The 24,676-nt window shown below is 37.4% G+C and overlaps 1 protein-coding gene across 1 annotated transcript in view; it reads left to right on the top strand.

Moving 5' to 3' along the window:
- Positions 1-24,676, top strand: part of MIB1 (MIB E3 ubiquitin protein ligase 1) — a 126,119-nt gene that overhangs the window by 26,050 nt on the left and 75,393 nt on the right. Inside the window, exons 3-7 of the mRNA XM_021686247.1 lie at positions 747-876; positions 5,952-6,056; positions 8,924-8,990; positions 10,590-10,794; positions 21,103-21,286. Of these exons, the coding sequence (XP_021541922.1) occupies positions 747-876; positions 5,952-6,056; positions 8,924-8,990; positions 10,590-10,794; positions 21,103-21,286 (691 nt within the window). The remainder of the gene's footprint in view (positions 1-746; positions 877-5,951; positions 6,057-8,923; positions 8,991-10,589; positions 10,795-21,102; positions 21,287-24,676) is intronic.

The following is a 24,676-nucleotide window of genomic DNA, read 5'->3' as shown; positions in this document are numbered from 1 at the left end:
TGGAACGTAAAGGTATTTATGTGTCATGCTATTAAGGTATTAGCTGGAACAAAGAAAAATCTTTTATATTTTTAAAAATAACCTTTTTTATTTTATTTTTAAAAATAAATTGGGGTGCCTGGGTGGCTCAGTTGAGCATCTGACTCTTGGTTTTTGCTTAGGTCATGATCTCAGGGTCATGGGATTGAGCCCTGGGTCAGGCTCCATGCTCAGTGGGGAGTCTGCTTGAGATTCTCTCCCTCTCCCTCTGCCCCTCCCTGTGCTTGCTTGCTTTCTCTCTAAAATGAATTAAAAAAATCGTAAAAAAAAAATTCCTGGGTCAGTTAGGCATCCAAGCCGTGATTTCAGCTCAGGTCTTGAGCTCAGGGTTGTGAGATCAAGCCTGGCATTGGGCTCTGTACTGGGTGTGGAGCCTGCTGGGATCATCATCCCCCCCACCACCCTCACTCTCTCAAAAAAAATTTACACATATATAAATAAATTACTGTTAACCCACTTTTTTTTTGTTTTTTTTTAAAGATTTTATTTATTTATTTGTCAGAGAGAGACAGAGCACAAGCAGTGGGGGGAGCGGCAGGCAGAGGGAGAAGCAGGCTTCCCGCTGAGCAGGGAGCCCAATGCGGGACTCGATCCCGGGACTCCAGGATCATGACCTGAGCCGAAGGCAGACGCTTAACCGACTGAGCCACCCAGGCATCCCTTAACCCACTTTTATATAATTTAAAAATAAATACTTTTATTTTTAGGGTTCTGTTAGAGTCTCGTAGAAAATCTAAGAAGATTACAGCCAGAGGGATCTTTGCAGGTGCCAGAGTGGTACGAGGAGTGGACTGGCAGTGGGAAGATCAGGATGGAGGAAATGGACGAAGGGGAAAGGTGACTTTTTTTTTTTTATTAATTCATCATGTTATTCTAGAATATTTTATGTTCAGAAGATTTTTATTATAACTGAATTTCTTGGTCCATTTTTTCTTATACCAGTAACAATTTTTAAAATCTTTATTTCTTTTTTTTCCTGGAAGAATAAAAATTGTTCCTACCCTGTTGTAAATATTGATATTCATTGAGAAGGTTGTTGGGTAGATTTTACCTTTCTACTTTTTGGCTTCATATTGCCATTTTCTTGCCAAGAATGCAATTCTGAGCATCCTTTTTGGATCAGTCCTCCCTAAGCAGTATATCATGCTTATGACTTTCTTATTACTAACATTTCATTTGAATTTACTTGTTTTATATTTAATTCCCTTGAAGGCCTGTTTCTGGTGGGGGGTAATAGGCATCTACTTTTGTTATCCAGTCTACTTAACTCTGTTACCTTTCTCAGGTAATTGTCCAGGAGTCAATTATAGCAGTTATTCTGAAGGGAATTTTGTATAGCTTGTTTAATTGGGGGGGGGGATAGTGGCGCCTGGGTGGGCGTCTGCCTTCGGCTCAGGTCATGATCCAGGGTCCTGGATCGAGCCCACATCGGGCTCCTTGCCCAGTGGGGAGCCTGCTTCTCCCTCTCCCCCTCGCCCTGCTTGTGTTCCCTCTCTGGCTATATCTCTCTCTGTCAAATAAATAAATAAAATCTTAAAAAAAAAATTGGGGAGGATAGCCAGAGATATTGGGGTAACTTAGTATAGATTCTTTTGAATTTAAAATTTTTAAATTTTTTTTCAAATACGTATTTTCTTTTTTTCCCTAATACATGTTTTCTAAATTTTTATTTGAGTATTGTTACATTGATTTCATTTTAAATAATAAGGTGTAATTTTAATGTTTGGAAGTCAGACATATGTGTTTTAGCCATTATATTTTAAGTACTTTGATTTTTACTAAGGAAGCGAACTTTTTTTTTTTTAAATTTGGTAAATATTTATTGAACACTTAATCTGTTCAAGGTTCTCTTCCAAACATCAGGGATATGACAGTGGACAAAAGAGACAAAGTTCCTGCTCTCCTGAAACCTATATTCTACTTAGATTTGATAGGCAAAAAATATAAATCTAAATTCTGTGACTGTAGCGTGGGCTGTGGACCAGCAGCATAGGTGTTAGCTGACAGCTCGTTAGAAATGTAATAGGTCCCCTTTCTTCGAGTCCTTCTGAATCAGGGTCTTCATTATAACAAGATTCCCTAGGTCATTTATATGCACATCAAAATTTGAGGAGCACTGCTTTGAAAAGAAAAATAGAGCAGTGTGAATTTGGAAAGGCGCCACCTCTAGGTGGATGGAGTGCTATGGGGCATGCTTGGCAAGCCTGTTGCAAAGAGAAGGCACCCTTTTGTGGGTGGGGGTAGCAACAGTCTTGCCCCAGCGCATAGGTCTTGGGAAGTAGAGTGTGGGCTGGATGTCAGCCCTACTTTCCTCCTTAGTGAGCCCGCTTGTAGAGTGAACAACTTCCACAAAAATAGCAGTTCTGTATTGTACAGAAGAATGTATAAAATATGTGAAAGTGTAAAGGATAGTAGTAAAATGAACACTTTTGTTCCCACTATACAGTTAAAGAATAGAATGTTATGAGTACCTCTAAAAGGCTACTTTTTAGCCTTTCACGGTTGTAAGCCCCCCCCAAGATAATGGATTTTTGCTGTCCTTATTCCATTGTTTTTCTTTATTGTTATAGGACAGTGCTGTGTCCCACAACATTTAGGATTTCATTTTTGAAAAGACTAGTAGCAAGCACAAATTTAGTTATTGTAAGGATAGAGTAGAATTGCCACTTTTAGATTAAAGTTCCCAGGACAATATAAACTGGGTAGTCTCTGGCTAACCTGTCTTGCTTCCCTGGGAGTTGACAAGAATCCTGGGGTAGTCAGTGGGCAAGGTCCTGGGAAACAGGGCTTCACACAGGACTTCAGGCAGGGCAGAAGTATGGGCCCGGTGGTGGGCCTTGGCCAGGTATATGGTTAGAGGGGATGAGTTACTATGTGTTTTTTGCTTCCAAGCTTACTATGGTCCACCTCAAAGTTTTAGGAGTAGGTCAAAGCAGAGCATTTTGTGGTATGAAATGAGAGACCTCAGCTGATCTAGGTGGCAGGGAATGGGGGTGGAGGGAAGAGTAGGAACTTCATTATTACTTCGTCTGAACAAGCCAAGTGCAATTGAGAATTTGGGTCAGGGACACATGGGCAAAGTGTCCTCAGGTCAATAAAATGGTACCGTGGCATTGGGGATTTTGATGATAGTCTTCAGCACATCTGGCCTGTGAATCACATGGCTGTAAGTTAGACAGAACACCCTTGATACCTGGTGCCCAGCAGTCATCCTGGAAGCTCCCTTTGATGGATGCCTTTGCCTCTTTCTTGCCTGGATCTCATGTTTTCTGTATCCTATTATATCATCTTACTTAGCTTGCACTTTTCTTTTGGTAGAGTACACTTCTAATAGCTTCTTTTGAAAGTGCGTGAGAAGTACATTTTAATTTTTTTAATTTTTTATTTTTTTAAGATTTTATTTATTTATTTGACAGAGACACAGGGAGAGAGGGAACACAAGCAGGGGGAGTGGGAGAGGGAGAAGCAGGCCTCCTGCTGAGCAGGGAGCCCGATGCGGGGCTTGATCCCAGGACCCTGGGATCATGACCTGAGCCGAAGGCAGACACCCAACGACTGAGCCACCCAGGTGCCCCGAGAAGTACATTTTTAATATTTTCATTCTAAATTTTTTTTTAGCTTTTTATTCTTCCTCATAATTACATGGTCAGAGGGTTAGAAATTATTTTTTCATTAGCTTTTGAAGGTAGGTTTTGAAGTCTGAAGCCACATCATAAATGGAACTTTCTGAGTTTCTGTTATTTTGGCACTTTTGGGGGCATAGTAAGCAGGCATTTTTGAAGCTTTGAGTCATCAGAATTACATTTTTGGTTTGTTATGATTTAATCCGTGTTGCATTTTAAGAACATAATGAGGAAAAATAAATGAAACCAGCTTGTACATGTGACTGAGTAAGGGAATTTAATATAATAAGTCTATTTAAGAACATGTTTGAGATTAAATGTGATTTTTATTATCTGACTTTTATTTTTGCCCGAGTGTGTATATGAAGAACGTGTAAAGAAAAAGTCCCTTTTTCCCTTCAGTGCAGGCTGCTGTATCCCAATCCCCTGGTTAACCCACATAAATGTGTGTAGTGTCTTCTTTTCTTACCTATTTTTTTTTTAACCTGTGTGTGACGCTCAGAATTCTCACCCCACTGCCATTACGGCATGTGCTCAACTAAATGGCCAGTATGAGCTATATTAAGGGTACATACCAGCCCAGGCTGAGCTTGCAGCACTGACAGTCTTTGGCCTACCACATGCCAACATGTCCCATGATTTGCATGGTGATAACAAAGTTCATACACAAAAATAAACATGTCAAGTGTAGTATTTGGCAGACATGATGCAAAGACACCATGGAAATGTGTAGTGTATTCTTTTTATTTTTATAAGATTTTATTTATTTATTAGAGAGAGGGAGAGAGAGATAGCACAAGTAGGGGAAGTGGCAGGTTTGATCCCAGGACCCTGGGATCACGACCTGAGCTGAAGGCAGATGCCTAACCGACTAAGCCACCCAGGTGCCCCCGTAGCATTGCGTTTTTAAAACAAACGAAGTAGAATGTTTTATAATCAGAAGGAATGTTTTACTAAAGATCGCATATTTCACTTTAGAGTGTTGTTGCTTTATAATGTTATACAGTGGTTAGTTGTGCAGATCATAAAGTAAAGCAGTGCGGTGATGGCTGTAAATTCAAGGTGGTAGTTACCTCTGTTGGGAGGCCAGGAGAATGGGCTTGATGGGAGGCACACAGTGGACTTGAAAAGTACTGGTGATGTTCTTTTTCATAGGCTGGTATTCATTTCATTTTTTATTTTTTAAAGTTTATATATGTTATATTTTTTATAATGTATGATATATTTCAAAATTAAAACTAAGTAGACTTATATAATAACAATTTAAAATATTTCTCAAATGTTTGATTAAATCTTAAAGCCTTTTTATCTTTACAAAAGCCTCAAAACACGTAGCTTACAAAATGATTTTTTTTTAGTACAGGGTAAAAACAAGGAAGAGTTATTATATATCTTTTTTTCAATAGGTTATGCTTTAAAATTATATTTTAAGGTCATGCCTTAAAAATTATATTTAACATCAGCCTGGCATTCTAAGTAACTGTAAAGGGTGGTGATTATATGTGTCAGGATGGAGAAAAGTAATGAGTTGCACATGTGCAGCTTCCCATTCTTAGCTATAGACTGGTTTACTTGAGAATACCCAGTTCAGTGCTCATTTTGTATTATTTTTATGCAGTTGATTCTTGGCCCTTAAGCAGTAGCAACCCCAGTTGGTGGTGGTGTTTTTTTTTTTTTTTTTTAATGTCAGAAGAGCTTATGAATCAGCCTGTTGGATGTGGGGCCTAGAGATTGTGTCTGGGTTTCCATTGTAGGCATAGTGTTTTATCTTAGATGGCTTGCCTTTTGGGGCAGCTGAAGGATATAGTGCTGGAGGAGCAATGTCAGCTCGTCTTCCTTAAACATTGGCAATGAGCCTTGTGCTTCTCAGCTTTTAGCTCACCAGAGAGCATATTTATCTTGAATCATTCTGGGTATCTGGTCAAAGATTTTCAATTTTGTAATGAATAATGGGTTTAAAATAATACACTGTTCTTAAAGGGAACCCTTTAAGAATCAAAATATAAAATTTTGTATTGAGTTATGTATTTTCTGGTAATCTATTACTGTAATCACTAAGTCTCCCAATTCAAAATTTCTGTAATGATTTTAGAAATTATCTTATAATTCTGGAAATATGTCTCTAGTTATAATTGTGTTATATGTTAGAAGTGACTTATGTAAATATTTTTTATGGTCCTGTTAAAGAGGATGATAGCTGAAATGATATGTGAGATTTTAAATATAATTAAGAGTACTATCCTCTCCCCTCCCCTTTTAAAACATTGTTTTCTATGACAATTCTCTTAGGTAACAGAAATCCAGGACTGGAGTGCATCAAGCCCACATAGTGCAGCATATGTTCTCTGGGATAATGGTGCTAAGAACCTTTACAGAGTTGGCTTTGAGGGCATGGTGAGTAGTAAGAATCACAAAAGATAAAAATATTGGATAGATGAAAGAAGGGAAATAAAAGTAGCTCCTATTGTATTCCTTTTTTTTTTCTTTTGTCATATTTTATCAGAATACAGCCATCTGAATCATGAATTTGCTGTAGGAAGAAAATCTGAAAAGTGAGGATGTAATAAACTTTACATTTTTAGTACATTTGCTTAAGCTATTTAATAGTAAATATGATTTTGTCCTCAGTTAATATTTGGGTAGCTTACTATATGTTGATTGTGTAGAGCTGATCCCCTTATAAATCTGAGTTAGGGGCTTATTTACTAAAATCTATCAAAAAATTTTAGAATCATCTGTAAGGCTGCTTCTCAGCATGGGCACCGAGTATAGTATTATAATGAGGTTTTTATAGGATATTCGTATTCTAGCTCTGGTAGCTAATAAAAGTATAAATTATAGTAGGTGTTAAAGTTGTTTTTAAGGAGATTTTTTTCCCTTCTATTTTCAAAGAGTAGTGTTGGTAATTGAAAATGTTTGATCTTGGGAATGCAAGCTGGTGCAGCCACTCTGGAAAACAGTATGGAGGTTCCTCAAAAAGTTGAAAACAGAGCTACCCTATGACCCAGCAATTGTACTACTGGGTATTTACCCCAAAGATACAAATGTAGTGATCCGAAGGGGCACCTGAACCCCAGTGTTTATAGCAGCAATGTCCACAATAGCCAAACTATGGAAAGAGCCCAGATGTTCATTGACAGATGAATGGATAAAGAAGATGTGACACACACACATATATATATACACACACACACACATATATACAATGGAATATTATGCAGCCATCAAAAAATGAAATCTTGCCATTTGCAACGACGTGGATGGAACTAGAGGGTATTATGCTAAGCGAAATAAGTCAATCAGAGAAAGACAATTATCATATGATCTCACTGATATGCAGAATTTAAGAAACAAGACAGGATCATAGGGGAAGTGAAGGAAAAATAAAACAACGGAACTGGAGAGGGAGACAAACCATAAGAGACTCTTAATCTTAGGAAACAGACGGTTGCTGGAGGGGAGGTGGGTAGGGGGATGAGGTGGCTGGGTGATGGACGTTGGGGAGGGTATGTGTTGTGGTGAGCACTGGGTGTTGTGTAAGACTGATGAATCACAGACCTGTACCCCTGAAACAAATAATACATTATATGTTAATTTAAAAAAATAAAATCGGTGGAAAAAAAATGATTGACCTAAAAACACTTAAATTACGTGCTTAGGAAAATAATGGTGGTTTATTCAATGGATTGCCCTATATTTCTGCATTTCATGGATCACTGTTCAAATGTTGACCTCAGCTATTTAATTTATGGAGTACAACTAAATATTAATGCCAAAATATGAATGCCTTTTACATCTTTTCCATCTTGAATATATTCCTCCTTGAAAGAATTCTTTACATTTTGTTTTATCCCAACTGTTTTATGCCCCTTGGTAGGAGGGGAGAAAATATCCCACTGTCCCTTTGCTTTTAATTTATTCCATTTATATGGAATAAGTTTATATGGGATAAATTAAAAAGCCAACAATGTGAATCTAAACAAATACTTGATTTGCCAATTTTAATACTAGTATATAGCATTAGTTATCAGTTTTTCATTAGTATTTTTATGCCTCCTCCTGTTTTTAAATTGTGGATTTTTGGGGGATTCTGATTATTAACTTGCTTCAGATGAAGCCTTAGGTATATGTGCAGAGGTATTTAATGAGTGGTATACATATATAGATTGATCATTTTTGATGGCTGAGTAGTACTCCTTTCTATGGTTATGCCATTATTTAATAAGGTTTCTGTTGATGGTATCTGGGTTTGTTTGTTTTTTTAAATTGTTGCAAGCATTGTTTCAGTAAGCATCCTTGTACATGTATCTTTGCACGTTTATGGGTGTATTTTTTTAGGATAGATTCCTGGAAGTGGAATTGCTGGGTTAAAGTATCACATTAAAACAATTTGACCCCTGTGTCTCTTTGGCTAGGACTGAGCTAAATGTGATGCTGTAGTGGCAAAGGAGGCTATAAAAAAGAGAGTTGAATTGTGTGTGTGTATGTGTGTGTGTGTCTGTAAAGGAGCTCCTTTCCTTAATACAGTAAGTATATACTGATCCCCTATATACTATTAGGCACTTTTAAGTAAATCTGAATTTTTATAGTAACTCCCAAGTTTGCTCTTCTAAGTTCACATTTTCTATACTTTTGATTATATCACAACTGTCTCCCCATTCAGATACTTAATTTGTTTTCTTATAAAAACTAAATGGAAAGGAACTTGAGTTAACCAAGTTATGAAGTAAGGACTAAAGTTTACATAAATAGGAAAATTAACTGGCTAAGGAACCAGAAGACTGGATTAGGTCCTGTCCTTTTCTATTTTCTGGCTGTTTGGTTTTGGATAATTTTCTTTATTAACTTAGTTAATACCTGCCTTGTGTATGTCATAAAATTGATTGAAAAGAACAAATGAGTTGTGCTCTTTTTTTTTTTTGTAAAAGTATCTTTAAAATGGAATATGTTATGTACATTTTAAATACTAGGTATTTGTTGTGGTCATGTGTTTTTGAAAATATTTTAATGGTAAAGATCGAGGCATTTTAATTTTGAACTTTCAAGGAAAGCTAAAAGTAAATGAATATGACCTATCTGAAGATCAGTCTTTTAATTTTTGATGGGTGCTTTTGAAAGCAGTGTTTAGTGTGACTGTTAACCTAGAGCTATTCTTAACTTTTGCTGAGGGTATGTTCTGAATGAACATTTTTGCCTATTTTAGGTACTGAGCTATACTTGAAGTTTTCAAGCGTGATTTTTCTGGTTTCTTTTCTTCTTAGTCTGATCTCAAGTGTGTCCAGGATGCCAAAGGAGGTTCTTTCTACAGAGATCACTGCCCTGTGCTAGGTGAGTCAGCAGACTAGTGAAAATTACTAAATAGTGTGTCAGAGTTCATGGAATCAGAAAATGTTTAAATTGGGTTTTAAAAAAGTTATTTAAGGAGATACTTTTGGGGTTTTATTATATTATTATTTTTTTGAAAATTACTTTCTCACTGGTCATCCATTTTATTTTATTTTTACTTATTTATTTTTAGATTTTTAAAAAAAATCTATTTGACAGAGAGAGAGACAGTGAGAGAGGGAACACAAGCAGGGGGAGTGGGAGAGGGAGAAGCAGGCTTCCGGCTGAGCAGGAAGCCCAATGCGGGGCTCAATCCCAGGACCCTGGGATCATGCCGAAGGCAGATGCTTAATGAGTGAGCCACCCAGGCACCCCTTATTTTGGTTTTTAAAGTATGTGTTCTTTTTTATTTATTTAGACTCTCAAAAAGTTGTCATGTCTTGAGAATTGATATACCACTTATATGTCATAATATATTTGAAACCTTTGTCTTTTAGTTATAAACATGTTGAAAAATTTTGTTAGACTTTCAGTATCTCTTACATATTGATGATAGATTCTGACAATTTAATGCTTATAAATTCCTTAGAATTTTTGTAAAATTGCCTTCTAAATACAAAAATAGAACATTAAGGTTATATAATAAATATAATTTTTCATGTGTCATTAAAATAAAAAAGGATAAGAAAACAAAATTATCTTCATATTATAGATTCTTTATTGCTGCCACAGTAAATATTTACCACATTCTTCTAATTAAGGCTTTAGTCTGTGAATGCTTGCCTTTTCATATGAACTCTGTGTTCCTCTTTTTAAATAATTTTATTTCCCTTTTGGCCAAAAAGTGCTGTTTTCTTACAGCATACCCTTATTTTTTTTTTTTTAAGGAGAATGTAGAAGAAATACTTATATTTTTGACAAGGTCATCCCTTTTTCTTGCTCTCAGAAACTTTCTTGTTTTATGTCTTGCCTTCATAGGAAAAGTTTAGAATCAACATACATATTTTGGATCCATCATCATGGTGTTTTATGATCATGAATCCTTTGTCCCAGAACTAGCTTTGAAAATAATCTAGGGAATGGGCTTTTAAATATTTAAAAATGTTCCTTAGGAAAAAAATCACAAGGGCCATTTGGTAAAAAATAGTACTAAGTAGTTCAGAGAAGAAAATAATTTCAAGGTTCTCTTTCATATTCTCTAGCTAGTTATTGTGGCTGTAGTTAGTTATTGAACCTCAATAACTGTGTAGTTGCAGTGTAGTTATTGCAGGGTTAGTCAACAAGTCATCCAGGCAGAAAAATGAATATTTTCAAAACCCAGAACTTTGTACTTTGATAAAGGGTTGCATAGTCTAATAGATTCTGCTCTTGTTCAGTTGTTATAAATCATCACATTATTTCAATTTGTGAGTCTTGTGATTGTTTTCTTTATTTTTGATGTTCTCTAGCTCCAGAATCTGGTACTTACAGTATATTCTCAAAACATTTTAAGATTAGGTTAAGATTAAAATATCTAGAGCTTGTTTTTATTTAAAAATAATGCAGTTGCCTGATGCTGTTGTGGTTTTCCTTTTCCTTTGTCAACCCCCTCTGTAATTACAGGTGAACAAAATGGCAACAGGAATCCTGGTGGATTGCAGATTGGTGACCTGGTAAATATAGATCTTGACCTAGAAATTGTACAGTCTTTGCAGCACGGTCATGGAGGATGGACTGATGGCATGTTTGAAACTTTAACTACAACTGGAACTGTTTGTGGCATTGATGAAGATCATGACATTGTAGTACAGTATCCAAGTGGCAATAGGTTGGTAATATTTCTTCATTTTTAGTAATGGCAAATAAAGTTAGTATATAGAGGACAGAGCCTTCGAGAAAGCAAATAATGTGCTGTAATCAAATACTCCTTAAAGCTGGCTATTAGTAGATAAAAATCCAGAATATGTTGGTGAAGTGGAATGGAACAAATGAAAAGGAGTGTGTGTGTGGTATGTATGTGAATTTATATGAATATATTTATGACACAATATTCTGTGTACTTTTTTTTTTCCCTGCTGGAGCAGAATACATTGTATCAGTATTAGATTAAATATAGCTAAAAAGTTCTTTGTTCACAGTGGACTGTATCAGTTTACCCTGAATGAGAAGAATAAAATTGGAACGCTGGCTGGTGTCTCTAGAGAGTCATCTCTTGGTAACATAGCTTTTTCTTGCCACAGACATGTGTGCATATACCAGTCCTTTTTTTTTTTCTTTTTCTTTTAAAGATTTTATTTATTAGAGAGAGAGAGAGAGAGATCACAAGTGGGGGAGGGTGGGGGCAGAGGGAGAGGGAGAAGCAGGCTCCCGGCCGAGCAGGGAGCCCGATGCGGGGCTCCATCCCAGAACCCTGGGATCATGACCTGAGCCGAAGGCAGACGCTTAACCGACTGAGCCACCCAGGCGCCCCAACATATACCAGTCCTTATTAGTAACATAGAATTGTATACATTTCCTCACTCTGTACCTTTGCACATATAATTTCCTCTATGTGCGATATCTTTTTCTCCTTTTTTGTCTGGATTAACTCCTCTGCATCCTATAAATACTGAGTTTATGTGTTTTAGGAACCTTCTCTCATATTCCACTCTCCCTGGTGTATGCATATGCTATTCTTCTGTTTAGGTCTCCTGTTATATATGAAAATGGTGATTTATTTTACCTCTAGGTTGCAAGTTTCTTGGAGCCTTTTATTTATTTGCTCTTAAGGGCTAAAATATATTCAATTTACTGATACGGTTGTATTTTAAAGAAAAAGCTGCTTTTTCTTTCTATTTAAAGAAAAGGCAGTATTTAAAAAAAAAAGACTATTGAATAATTGTCAAAGCTTTATTACTGACATATACATAAAGAAACTAAGTCATTGAGGTTCTTTAGGGGAGGAATTATATATAGATAATGAGAACAATTAACATTAAGTTGTTTACCAGAGTGTAGAATTAGCTCTAATTGTGTTCAGATCTTAAGGATACATGTGATCATACCAAAAGATGGGGAAAAACATTTGCCAAATCCAACTCCCTTTCATGATAAAAACACTAAATAAAGTAGTAACAGAAAGGAACTTCTTCAGCCCGGTAAAGGGCGTCTATGAAAACCCACAGCTAACATCATACCCAGTTGGTGAGAGACTGAATGCTTTTCCCTTAAGAACAGGAGCAAAATAAAAATGTCTGCCCCCACTTTTATTCAACATTGTTCTAGAGGGTCTAGCCAGGACAATTAGGCAAGAAAAAGAAATAAAAGGAGGAAGTAAGAGAAAAGAAGGAGTTAAACTATCTTCGTTCACAGGTGACATGATCTTGTATATAGAAAAACCTAAGGAATTCACAAAAAACTATTAGAACTAATAAGTGAGTTCAGCAAAGTTGCAGGATACAAAATCAATGTAGAAAAGTCAACTGTATTTTTGTAGACTAGCAATGAGCAATTTGAAAATGAAATTAAGAAAACAGTTTCATTTATAGTAGCATCACAAAAAAATATACTTAAGAATCAGTTTAGCCCAAGAAGTTCAAGACTTGGGGAGCCTGGGTGGCTCAGTTAGTAGAGCATGTGACTCTTGATCTTTTGGTGGTGAGTTCAAGCCCCATATTGGATATAGAGACTTTTTTTTTTTTTTTAAGATTTTATTTATTTGAGAAAGAGAGAGCATGAGCCAGGTGAGGGGCAGAGGGAGAAGCAGACTCCCTGCTGAGTAGGGAGCCTGATATGGAGCTCAATCCCAGGACTCTGGGATCATGATCGAGCCTTAAGGCAGATGCTTCACCAGCTGAGCCACCCAGGTGCCCCTGTAGAGATTACTTAAAAAAAAAAAAGAAGTGCAAGACTTGTACACTGCAAACTACAAAACATTGTTGAAGGAAATTGAGGAAGACCTAAATAAATGGAAAGACATCTCATGTTTATGGATCAGAAGATCTGATATTGTTCAGATGGTGTTTTTAGTATCCTAGGGTTGCCATAACAAATTGCCACAGACTGGGTGGCTTAAACAACAGCACTTTATTCTTTCACAGTTTTGGAAGGCTATAAGTCCAAAGTCAAGGTGTTGGTGAGATTGGTTCCTTGTGGAGGCTCTGAGGGAGAATCTGTTCTATGCTTCTCCTAACTTCTGCTGGTTGTTGCGATCCTTGGTGTTCCTTGGCTTACAGATGCATCATTCATTTCTCTGCCTCTGTCTTCACATGACCTTCTCCTCTGTGACTCTGTGTGTCCCGGTGTCTTCACATGACCTCCTTTTTTTTTTTCTGGGTACAGGTTTTATTTTCAAATGCATTCAAATCAGTCTCTGATTGGTCATTCTCAGCTGGTTGTAGAAAATCATTTGAGACTGACAGCCACATAAACAATCCCCTAACTCCACTATTTTGTTTTGGTCAAGTCAATATTTGTAGCTTAACCATCCATGAGGAAAGAACCCTGAGAAAACATAGAAAGAAGTTAATTGAGCTCATGGGAATTCTAAAATCTTTTACATAGAAAATGACCAAAGCTGATTTCATATGACCTTCTTATAAGGACACCACTCATTGGATTTAGGGTCCATCCTAATCCAGCATGACTTCCTTTTAACTTGATTACATCTGCAAAGACCCTGTTTCTAAATATGGTCACATTCAGAGGTATTGGGGATTAGGATTTCAACATATCTTTTTGGAGGACATAATTCAGCATATAACATGGCCATTTTCCCGAAACTAATCAAATTTAATGCAATCCATATCAAAACCCTAGTGCCTTTTTTACAGAAATTGGCAACGTAATTCTATAGTTCATGTGGAAATTCATGTGACCCAGAATAGCCAAAACAGTTTTAAAAAGAAAAAAAAAAATTGGAGGACTCACACTTCCTAATTTCAGCATTGTGTATATAAAAGTTATGTTTACACAATACTGTAGTCTATTAAATGTGCAATTATACTTTAAATACTTTATTGCTAAAACATGCTAACTATAATTTGAGCTTTCTGCGAGTTGTAATCTTTTGTTGCTCACATTAGTGTTGATGGCTGCTGGCTGATCAGGGTGGTGGTTGCTGAAGCTTGGGGTGGCTGTGGCAATTTCTCCCCCCCGCCCTTTTTTAAAGACTATTTATTTATTTATTTATTTATTTATTTGTCAGAGAGAGAGAGAACACACAAGCAGGGGGAGCAGCAGGCAGAGGGAGAAGCAGGCTCCCCACCGAGCAAGGAGCCCGATATGGTGCGGGATTCGATCACAGGACCCTGGTATCATGACCTGAGCCGAAGGCAGATGCTTAACTGACTGAGCCACCCAGGCGTCCCTTTGGTGATTTCTTAAGACAGAAATTAGAATGCAACTTTGCTGCATTGATTGACTCTTCCTTTCATGAATGGTTTCTCTGTGGCATGCAATGCTATTTGATAACATTTTACCCACAGTAGAACTTCTTTCACAATTGGAATTAGTCTTTTCAAAATCTGCCTCTGCTCTAGCAACCAAATTTATGTAATTTCTAAATCCTTTGTTGTCATTTCAACAATCTCCATAGCATCTTCACCAGGAGTAGATTCCTTCTCAAGAAGCCACTTTCCTTGCTCATCTATAAGAAACAATTCCTCATCCATTCAAGTTTGATCATGAGTTTGCAGCATTGCAGTTACATCTTTACGCTCCATTCTAATGCTGGTTCTCTTGCTGTTTCCAGCACATCTGCAATGACTTCCTCCACTGAAATCCTCAACCCCTCAAAGTCATCCGTGAGGGTTCGAATCAACTTCCTCCAAACTCCTGATACTATTGCTATTTTGACCTCTTCCCATGAATCATGAATATTCTTAATGCCATCTAGAATGGCAAATCCTTTCCCAAAGGTTTTCAGTTTGCTGAATTCCATTGGAAGAATCACTATCTATGGTAGATATAGCCTTACAAAAATGTATTTTTACCTTATTTATTTATTTATTTACATGTTTTTTAAAGATTTTATTTATTTATCTGACAGAGAGAGAGCACAAGCAGGGGGAGAGGCAGAGGGAGAAGCAGGCTCCCCGCTGAGCAGAGAGCCTGATGTGGGGCTCAGTCCGAGGACCCTGGGACCCCGACCTTAGCCAAAGGCAGTCACTTAACCAACTGAGCCACCCAGTCACCCCTATTTATTTATTTTTAAAGATTTATTTATTTTAGAGAGGGAGAGAGTGTAGGGCGAGGGGACACAGGGGCAGAGGGAGAGAGGGAATCCAAATAGACTCCCTGTGGCGGGGTGCCTGACTCGGGGCTCGATCTTACCACCCTGAAATCATGACCTGAGCTGAAATCAAGAGTCGGACACTTAACCAACTGAGCCACCCAGATGCTCCCAAAAATGTATTTTTAAATTAAAAGATTTGAAAGTCAAAATTATTCCTTGATCCATGGGCTGCGGAATGGATGTTGTATTAGGCACGAAAACAGCGGTTGTCTCATTGTACATCTCCATCAGAGCTCTTGGGTGACCATATGCACTGTCAATGCTATAATATTTCTAAAGGAATTTTTTTTTTCTGAGCAGTAGGTTTCATCAGTGGGCTTAAAATACTCAATCAGCCATGTTGTGAACAGATATGCAGTCATCCAGGCTTTGTTGTTCCCTTTATAGAGCATAGGCAGAGTAGATTTAGCAGAGCCCTAGGATTTTCAGAATGGTCAATGACATTGGCTTCAACTTAAAGTCACCAGCTGCAGTAGCCCCTAACAAGACAGTCAGCCTGTCCTTAAAAGCTTTGAAGCTGGGCATTGACTGCTCCTCTCTAGCTGTGAAAAGTCTGGATAGCATCTTCTTCCAATAGAAGGCTGTTTGTCTATATTAAAACACTGTTGTTTAGTGTAGCCACCTTCATTAATGATCTTAACCAAGATCTTCTGGATCACTTGCTGCAGCTTCTTCGCAGTACCTGCAGCTTCACCTTGCATTTTGATGTCATGGAGACGGCTTCTTTCCTTAAACCTCATGAACTAACCTCTGCTAGCTCCAGACTTTTTTTCTGTAACTTCCTCATCTCAGCCTTTACAGAATTGAAGAGAATCAGGGCTTTGCTCAGGATTAGGCTTCAGCTTAAGGGAATGTTATGGCTGGTTTATTTTCTATCCAGATCACTCAAACTTTCTCCATCTCAGGAATAAGACTGTTTCACTTTCTTATCATTCATGTTTTCACTGGAGTAACACTTTTAATTTCCTTCAAGACCTTTTCCTTTGCATTCACAACTGGGCTAACTGGTAAAAGGGGCCTAGTTTTCAGCCTATATAAGCTTTTGACATGTCTTCCTCACTAAGGTGAATTATTTCTAGCTTTTGATTTAAAGTGAGGGATGTGTGACTCTTCCTTTCACCTGAACATTTAGAGGCCATTGTAGGGTAATTAATTGGCCTAATTTCAATATTGTTGCGTCTCAGGGAATAGGGAGGCTGGAGGAGAGGGAGAAAGATGGTAAAGGTGGCAAACTTCTGGTCTTTGCAGCAGTCCAAACACACACATTTATAGATTAAGTTCTCTGTCTTACATGGGTGTGGCTCCCCAAGTCAGTTGCAGTTATAATATCAAAGATCATTGATCACAACAAAAAACAAACAAAAACAAAGATCACTGATCACAGATCATCATAACAAATATAATGTTTGAAAACTGTGAGAATTACCAAAATGTGATAGAGAGATAGGAAGTGAGCAAATGCTGTTGGAAAAATGGCATCAATAGCATTGCTCACCACAGGGTTGCCACACACCTTCAATTTGTAAAAACGCTATATCTATGCAGTGCAATAAAATGAGGTATACTCATACGAACGTCTAATCATTATGTTGTACACCTTAAACTAATCTAATGTTATATGTCAGTTATACCTCTAATAAATAAATAAATAAAGCTGCAATGAAGAGAAAATGGTGCTGAGTCAGCTAGTTATCAACATGCAAAGAATAAAATTGGACCCCAGCTATACACCATATAGAAATATGAAGTAAAAGGGACGCCTGGGTGGCTCAGTCGGTTGAGCGTCTGCCTTTGGCTCGGGTCCTGATCCCAGGGTCCTGGGATTGAGTCCCACATCGGGCTCCCTGCTCCGCGGGGAGCCTGCTTCTCCCTCTGCCTCTGCCTCTCTCTCTCTCTCTCTCTGTCTCTCATGAATAAATAAATAAAATCTTAAAAAAAAAAAAAGAAATATATATGAAGTAAAAAATGGACCACAGACCTAAATGTAAGAGCTAAAACTATAAAACTCTTAGAACAAAACATAAGTATAAATCTGTGTGACTTTGGATTAGACAGTGGTTTCTTACATGTGACCCCCAAAGCAGGAGAGCCAAAGAAAAAGTGAATAAATTGGACATCATCAAATTTAAAAATTTTGTGTTTTGAAGGAAACAAGTGAAAAGACAGTGATGGAGTAGGAGAAAATATTTGCAAATCCTATGTCTGATTTGGGACTTGTATCTAGAATATATAAAGAACTCTTATAATTCAACAATAAAAGACAACTAACCCATTTAAAAAATGGACAAAATATTTGAATAGACATTTTTCCAAAGAAAATACAGAGATGACCAATAAGTGCATTGTGCTAGTTTGCTAAGGCTGCTATAATAAAATACTACAGATTGAGTGGCTTAAACAACAGAAATTATTTCAACAATAAAAGACAACCAACCCATTTAAAAAATGGACAAAATATTTGAATAGACATTTTTTCCAAAGAAAATATAAAGATGACCAATAAGTGCATTGTGCTAGTTTGCTAAGGCTGCTATAATAAAATACTACAGATTGAGTGGCTTAAACAACAGAAATTAATTTTCTTACCGTTCTGGAGGCTAGAAGTTCAAGTTCAGAGTTCCCTCAGGGTTGGTTTCTGTTGAGACTACTTCCTGCCTTGTAGTTGGTTGCCTTCTCACTATGTCCTCACATGACCTTTTCTCTGTGCATGCTGAGAGAAAGAGAGACATCTCCCACGTCTGTTCCTCTTCTTATGAAGACATCAATCCTGGTGGATAAGTGCCCCACCTTTAGGCCTTCATTTAATCTTAACATTTCCTTAAAGGCCCTAACTCCAAGTACAGTCACAGTATGAGTTAGGAGTTAACACCCATGAAAATATGCCTCATGTTATTAGTTACTAGGGAAATGTAATTTAAAATCACAGTGAGATACCACTTCACATACTAGAATGGCTAAAATAAAAGAATATATAATTAAAGTATTGGTGAGGGTGTGGAGAAATTAGAACCAAATCCTCATACATTGATAGTAGGAATGTGAAGTGGTCTTGATGCTTTGGAAAACAGTTTGGTAGGTCCTCAAAATGTTAAATATAGAGTTAGCATATGACCCAGCGGGTCCACTCTTAGGTTTATACTCAAGAGAATTGAAAACATGTGTCCGCACAAAAACCTATGCTTGAATGTTTGTCAAAGCATTATTCATAACAGCCAAAATGTGGAAACAACCCACATGTCCATCAACTGATGAATGGATAAACAAAATATGATGTGTCCATATAATGGAATATTATTCAGCCTTAAAAAGGAATGGCATACTGATATATGCTGCAGCATAGATAAATCTTAAAATATTATGCTCAGTGAGGGCCACCTGGGTGGCTCAGTCAGTAAAGCGTCTGCCTTTGGCTCAGGTCATGATCCCAGTGGGATCGAGACCCACATCAGGCTCCCGGCTCACTGGGGAGCCTGCTTCTCCCTCTGCCTGTTGCTCCCCCCTGCTTGTTCTCTCTCTCTCTCTTTAGCAAATAAATAAACTCTTAAAAAAAAGAAAAAAGAAAAGAAATACTGTGCTCAGTGAAAGAAGCCAGTCACAAAAGGTCATGTATTATGTGATTTATGTAAAATATCCAGAATAGGTAAATATGTAGAAACAAAGTATATTACTAGTTGTTAAGAGCTGGGCTGTGAGGGGTAAATGTGGATCGACAACTAATCGTTTTGGAGTATCTTTTTGTGGTGATGAAGATGAAATTTGATAGTACTTGGATGTATAAGGCTGTGTATATACTAAAACCACCGAGTTCAACACTTTAAATGAGTGAATTGTATGGTATATGAATTATATTTCGAAGCTGTTAATAAAAAGAGAAGGAAATAATCTTAAATTTACACAACTTAAGTTCAGATTAGCATGTAAACATTTAGGTTTACTTTTTACTGACATTTTGTGTTACCTTGTTTGGAAATGTTAAGATAAATTGGGATTATTACTTGCCAAATTCTTTCTTGGTCAAAATTGTTTCTCGGGCAGTAGTGTCAACAGTAACATGACATTTGAATTCTATAAAATAATCTTTTTTGTGCTCTTTTTTCAACAAAAATGTAATAAGTACTTGTCCTATATTAGCCCTGTGATTAGTGCTAGGATTACAAAGACAATTAAGATATGGTCCTCTGCTTTGAAGGGGTGTCGCTTTTAGTTTGGATAGACAAAACCAGAAATAACTGCATTAAAATGGTGTAAGTAATTATGGTGGATGAGTATTCAGGGTATTCTGAAGGTGCAAAAGAAGAGTGGTAATTTCAACGAGGCAAATTCAGAGGAAGCTTCAGAGAGATAATTACCTATGGAGTGAGTTTAAAAGACGGACTGCATTTTCATCGAGAGGGCAGCAGTGGACGCAGAGGTAACACCTTGAGGGAGTGCTGCCGTGCCCCAGCGCTGTCATAGGTCTCATCAGTTTTGGAGTATTAGGAGCAAGGTAAAAAGCACTGTGATTGTAAGGCTGGAAGGAAATGTTTGCATATCTGATTTTTATTCTTAACTGGTCAGAGACACTTCTTTCTCTTTGTGGTTGCTTTAGAAAGAAAAGTTTGCTTACATGGTTATAAGAACTTAGTAACAAGTTTTTATATGTTATGACCTCTCAGAGTCTTTTATATGCTGATGACCATTTGAATTAAGGGGAGGAGGGGGAGTATGTTATATTGTAAAAGCTTGTTTGGGGAACCTTTTTTTCTATGGAGTGACATATAGGACTGGGAGAAATGTTGTGTTATATATTGTGGTACATCTATTTGATAGAATATTAAGTAGTCAATAAAATGGTAGTTATGAAGATGGTAGCAACATAGAATAATGCTTGTGTGTAGCAAAGAAGAAATCAGAATCCAGATTTGTTTTGAGGCAATGATTATAATCATGTGAAATACCCATGTGTGACAAGTTAAAACTAGATACTATTTTTATCTGAGATTATTAATGGTATGGAGAAATGGTGCACTGTCTAGGGCAATTTGGCTCTATCAGAATTGTAAACAAATATATACTGTGATTAGGTAGCTTTTTAAGAATCACTAATGAAATTACTGACCTCATGTGCACTAAGATGTTCATGCAGAGATGTTCTTTATAATACTGTTTGTCATAGTGAAAATTTGAAAATACTTTAAATGACAGTAGGAGAATGGCTAACTGCATTAGTGTATAACCTTGCAATGGACTACTGTAGCCATTGAATTGAAATAAGTAGCTCTATGCCTGTCACACTGAAAAAGAGATCTATGTGTGTGGGTATATATATATATATATATATATATATATATAAAATCTCCTGTTTATGAAAAAGGAAACAACTCTCTGTCTACCTTATAAATATTAACGCACTAATAGAAGATCTCAAGGATGCACAATGGGGTATTTTTGTCCCAATTTCATTAGATTTTGTTGTTAACTGAAGTATAGTTGACGCCACAATGAATATTAACAGTGTGGTTAGTAGTGGGATAGGAAATAGTGATCCAGGTGTGTTTGTGTGAAATAGAAATTTCACTTTATATGTTTCTGAAATGTTTTAGTATTTAACAATGAGTGTATTTTATAATAATTTTTAAAACATGCAAGAGAAAACTAGACAGAAGTATATCATATTAGTGTGGTGATTACAGATAAGTCTTTTCTTAAATTCCCATAATACAATTATAAAAAGAAATACGTATCATTCAGGATATCATTGCAAAGTATTGCTTTACTCTGTTGATGTGTTACAAGACTTTTTCCCCTTTAGTGTTTAGCTAAGAATGTTGTATTAAAATTAAGTAAACTTACCTAAATTTTGAGTTTTGGCTTGATTTTTAGGTGGACCTTCAATCCTGCTGTTCTCACTAAAGCAAACATTGTCCGAAGTGGGGATGCTGCTCAGGGTGCAGAAGGAGGTACCTCACAGTTTCAAGTGGGTGATCTTGTACAAGTTTGTTATGATCTGGAAAGAATCAAACTTCTACAGAGAGGACATGGAGAATGGGCTGAAGCTATGCTCCCAGTAAGTATATCTAAAATAGTTTCAGACCAGGAATAATAAAATAGTTTTAGACTAGGAATTATATTATGCTCATGTAGTTTTAAAAAATACTTTAATTTTGGAAACTAAATTAGAATAATCCTTTGAGAGTTGTACTCTTCATTGGCAGCTAGGCATACTTAATGCCTTTTATTTTCTAATTTATTCCAGTGAAATTAGCCCAGGAAGGTCCAAATATGGCTACAGGTAATACTTTTTGAAAGAGTTGTTAGTAGAGGGGCGCCTGGGTGGCTCAGTTGTTGAGCGTCTGCCTTTGGCTCAGGTCATGATCCCAGGTCCTGGGATCGAGCCCCGCATCGGGCTCCCTGCTCAGTGGGAAGCCTGCTTCTCTCTCTCCCACTCCCCCTGCTTATGTTCCCTCTCTCACTGTGTCTCTCTCTGTCAAATAAATAAATAAAATCTTTAAAAAAAAGAGTTGTTAGGGGCGCCTGGGTGGCTCAGTTGGTTAAGCGACTGCCTTCGGCTCAGGTCATGATCCTGGAGTCCCGGGATCGAGTCCCGCATCGGGCTCCCTGCTCAGCGGGGAGTCTGCTTCTCCCTCTGACCCTCCTCCCTCTCATGCTCTCTGTCTCTCATTCTCTCTCAAATAAATAAATAAAATCTTTAAAAAAAAAAAAAAAGTTGTTAGTAGAGAATGTCATGAAGGTGGAAGGCAACAGAGACTTTCCTGATACTTAACCCCAGAGTGAGAGAAATGTGCTCATCTAGTTACTAGCCATGCTGGACCATTGCTGCTTTTCTCACTTGGGGGCCTGCCTCTCTAAAACTTAAGAGTGTGAAAGAACAACTCTGAATGTGTGCCTTCTGAGGTGGCTTTGCTCCCAAAGAGTTACGGTTTAAGTTTTTAATTTGTTCATTTAATATATTTTTCACCAAATGTTCAGCAACAACAGAAAAGTTTGTTTGTTCTGCCCTCTTTGCATCCATCCTCTTTCTCCATCTATACATCGCTCTTTCCTTCTGTCCCTTCCTTCTGTACTACCTGTTCTGTCCTCCCTTCCCCCCCATACTGTCCTGCTGCCCGCCGTGCTTTCTTGCCCTATATTCCATTTCCTTCCTCTCCTCTTCCTTGCTATGTCCTCCTGTTTAGCCCTCCACTTTGCTACCCCTGCTCCTGTCTTCATCCAGTCACCTAACTTGTCCTCTCCTGTCCCCCCCAGTACCATCCCATTCAGTGCCTCCTTCCTCTACCAAGTACCTCCCCTCCCATCCCTCTTCATGTCTCATCCGTCCACCCCCCCCCCCTTGCTGTGTTGTCTAGTGCCTGTCCTGGCTAGCACCTCCTCTTCTTGTCTAGCGCCATCTCCTGTCTCATCTAGCCCTCTGTCCCCTCCCTTCCTTCATGTTGTGCTGTCCCTCCATCAGTCCATCCTTCCTTCCTGCTTTAATCCTTCTGCAGATATTGTAGCACAAACAATGTGCCTACTAGGCTTCAAGGATATAATAGTGAACGAAACATAAATCAATTGTTATGGTGCTTTCATTCGAAGACATTTCATAGTTTGCAGATGCTGCTGACGTTTTTTATTGCTTTAGTTAGATAGTGAGTAAGTGATAGTTGTGTATGTTTTGTAGGAGCTGTATTTTAGAATCTTTATTTTTGTCCAAAAAATTAAGTTGTATATGATCTCTCTTTGTTTTGTTTGCTTTTGATATTAAAGTTAGTTAAAAAAATGTATTGATTGTCTTTAAGCCTCACTGTAGTGTGGTGTTACTTAAATGTAATTTTTTGACATGCTTTTATAGGAGCTATGTATACTATTTTAAGATTTTTTAGCGTCAAGATGTTTTTGTTTTTCCCATTAGCGATGACACCTTATATGTAGCAGCTTATGTCTTTGGAGTGCCCAATTATTCTAAGCACTGTGCTAAATGATGAATATATACATACGTGCGCACACACATACGTGTATACACACATAGATATATCCACAGACTTTATTTGTCCTAGGAATATTATAAGCAGGTGGTGGTATGACATCCTTATTTTATTTTATTTATTTATTTTTAGATTTTATTTATTTATTTGAGAGAGAGAGAATGAGAGCGAGAGTGAGAGAGAGCACAAGTGGGGGAGGGTCAGAGGGAGAAGCAGACTTCCCGCTGAGCAGGGAGCCCGATGCGGGACTCGATCCCGGGACTCCAGGATCATGACCTGAGCTGAAGGCAATCGCTTAACCAACTGAGCCACCCAGGCGCCCCTTATTTTAAAGATGAGGAAATCAGAGCTAAGATTCTGAACTGGAGTTTGAACCTAAATCTGTTTACTTCAAAGCCTAAGTTCTCTTCTCCCATAGTAAGCTGCTATATAAGCAAAACCTGTAGATTATATCTAGAGGGGAATTCTGGGATTCCAGTGGTGGTGGTGTAGGATTTTAATCTTCCGAAATCATCTTGATAAAAATAGTCAACAACTAGATGAGCATAACCAAAAAAAAAGAAAAGCCACAAACATCTATATCAAAACCGGGTTACAGAGTAACCTATTGAACCCTAAAATATGACTTAGTAGTGAGAAAATACTGATAGCTACTAGGTCTACATCTGTCTTTCTGGCAGCAGAGAGAATTAATGGGCATCGGATGGACCTGAGAACAGGGGAACTCCAACATAGTTAACAAGTATTCATTGGCTAGTCTAGTAGATTAATGTGGAAACAATAGCTAACCCTGGGAGGGCTCTTGCAGACTCCATTTTGGGGTGAGGGTAATAGGTCCACACTAAAGGTTGAAGGAGTTGGAGCAGCCTGGGTCTGTAAACTCTCAAAACTAACCAGCCATAGCTCCCTTCCTGGGCAGAGCCCTCCTATTAAGGAAAAAGTGCTGGGAATAGAAGCCACATTGATTACGATAGAGACAGTAGGTGCAAAGGAAAGATAAAAGTTGGAAGGGGATCATAATCGGAACCCCATACATAGTTATTGAAAAATGACAAGGAATAACATAGCTTCTCTATAGACAAATGAAAGTACACTAGAAAGATATGCACAGAAAACTAAAATCTAATGATTCAGAATGAGCCAACAAATTAAAATGATAAAAGATGAAAGAAGAAAATGGATCATAATTAGAAATGAGGTAATAGAACTTAGGAAAGAATTGAAAAGGAGGATAATTTCTGAAAAGAAGAGTAAGCTTGATGCAACACAGATCAAATAAATATGACAGATAATGCCTTAAGAGAAACAGAAGGTAAAAAGAAGAAAAAATTTTAAAATAAAAAATAAAAAATATTTCAGGAAAGTGACAAAGATAGAGTATCTAATAGACATGTATTAAGAGTCCTTGCAAAAAAGGAAAAACAAAAACCAAAGCATGAAATATAACAACTGCTAAAATTTATAATTCCAGA

This window comes from Neomonachus schauinslandi, chromosome 14, assembly GCF_002201575.2.
Source record: "Neomonachus schauinslandi chromosome 14, ASM220157v2, whole genome shotgun sequence".
Taxonomy (NCBI): domain Eukaryota; kingdom Metazoa; phylum Chordata; class Mammalia; order Carnivora; family Phocidae; genus Neomonachus; species Neomonachus schauinslandi.
This window is presented reverse-complemented; position numbering and strand designations above follow the sequence as displayed.